Below are 1038 nucleotides of genomic sequence, written 5' to 3' on the forward strand. Positions count from 1 at the left end.
ATATATATATATATATATATCAATAACAAAAAAAACGGCAAACCAATCTTCTTCGTCGTCACCAAGACTCTGGACATGTTGCTCGCCGCGATCAAAGAAGACTCAAACACGCGGGTCAGACACTGCCAAGTCTCTCCGCTAGTGAGCGTTGAGGATTCTACGAGAGCACGCCTTCAAAACAAAAACCAAACAGAAAAACAAACACATCCTACAATATACTACTATGAGCGCCAAAACTCTCCTCCAACCAAGCAGTGGCATGCACACAGATCCTATACACCACGAGGAGCGTGACTCGCACACGGCGGAGGAAGAGAGCAGGCATCGTCAAGTTCCCACACATCATCTGATGTTGCACGCGAGGCCAACGATTCAACAGCGGCTTTCAGCGCAGAATCCAACGAAGTTGAGAGTGGGACCTTAAATGAAGACGAACACACCTTCAACTCTTCAGAGACATAATGAATCGGCTCTGGCGGCGTACCGCCCAAACCAGCAGAAGCTACTTGAAACTGAGCACACGATCCTCCCCCATTGTCTCCTTTCTGCCGTGGCACCAAATCAAATACGCCTCCTTCGTCCTCATCAACAATAAATTCATCACTGCAGGCAGAACCAATCATCACGACTGCCAGCACAGCGAGAACAATAATGCGTGAGAAAAACTCCAGAGTGGGGAGCATGGCGTAAATCAACAGTGAAAAATAATAAAAAAAAAAGAGTTGGCAAATTATACACACACAGCAAAAGAGCACACACACACACACTTGCACACCACCAAGCATACACATCGCAATGAACAGTTGACTCAACCATGCACAATGTAACCACTTGCCAACACAATGTTGTTTAGGAAAGACCGGTCCACAACAGATGCAGCGTCCATTGTACAACGGCAAGGTTCGTGGGGTCCCTGCAGCCCACGCCGTTGTCATTCTGCTCATACGCTGTTGCCGGAAACGGTGGAATCCAATTACACATAAAATGCATAAAATCCTTTACGCGATTTACGTGGCGCACATCTGCTATGGCAGCAAA

General features: G+C 47.0%; 1 protein-coding gene across 1 annotated transcript; it reads right to left on the reverse strand.

Moving 5' to 3' along the window:
* Window positions 1–272: 272 nt before the first annotated feature.
* Window positions 273–683, reverse strand: DQ04_08861030 (hypothetical protein; the record flags this gene model as incomplete). The annotated part of the gene is made up of 1 exon (XM_009315721.1): window positions 273–683. The coding sequence occupies one exon, from the start codon at window positions 681–683 to the stop codon at window positions 273–275; it is 411 nt and encodes a 136-aa protein (XP_009313996.1).
* Between the last annotated feature and the right edge of the window lie 355 nt (window positions 684–1038).

The sequence above is a fragment of the Trypanosoma grayi genome, assembly GCF_000691245.1.
Source record: "Trypanosoma grayi strain ANR4 Tgr_886_V1, whole genome shotgun sequence".
Taxonomy (NCBI): domain Eukaryota; phylum Euglenozoa; class Kinetoplastea; order Trypanosomatida; family Trypanosomatidae; genus Trypanosoma; species Trypanosoma grayi.